This window comes from Charadrius vociferus, unplaced genomic scaffold (genome assembly GCF_000708025.1).
Source record: "Charadrius vociferus isolate BGI_N301 unplaced genomic scaffold, ASM70802v2 scaffold19, whole genome shotgun sequence".
Taxonomy (NCBI): domain Eukaryota; kingdom Metazoa; phylum Chordata; class Aves; order Charadriiformes; family Charadriidae; genus Charadrius; species Charadrius vociferus.
Genome location: NW_009650173.1, coordinates 3491685 through 3491971, shown reverse-complemented (window position 1 = coordinate 3491971; position 287 = coordinate 3491685). Strand labels below are relative to the sequence as shown.

The 287-nt window shown below is 66.9% G+C and overlaps 1 protein-coding gene across 1 annotated transcript in view; it reads right to left on the bottom strand.

Moving 5' to 3' along the window:
- PAX6 (paired box 6) overlaps positions 1–287 on the bottom strand; it is a 10907-nt gene that overhangs the window by 9856 nt on the left and 764 nt on the right. Inside the window, exon 3 of the mRNA XM_009892674.1 lies at positions 1–151. This exon is cut by the window's left edge and continues 3 nt beyond it. Within this exon, the coding sequence (XP_009890976.1) occupies positions 1–100 (100 nt within the window). The 5' untranslated portion in view covers positions 101–151. The remainder of the gene's footprint in view (positions 152–287) is intronic.

Below are 287 nucleotides of genomic sequence, written 5' to 3'. Positions count from 1 at the left end.
CGGGTACCGAGGTGCCGGGGTACCAGCCGGGCCGGGTGCCCCATGTCCCCGTCTGCCCGTTCAGCATCCTTAGCTTGTCGTACATCCCGTCGGCACCCATCTGTTGCTTTTCGCTAGCCAGGTTGCGTAGGACTCTGTTTATCGACGACACCTGGAAGGCAAAGGACAGGAAAGGCAATGGTAGTGCGGTAGCGCGCTCCCCGCGAGCCACCCGCGTAACCCCCGCGCCCCTTCCGCGCCTCTTCCGCGCTGCGGGCGGCTCGACCTGGGCGCACGTCAGGGGGTCC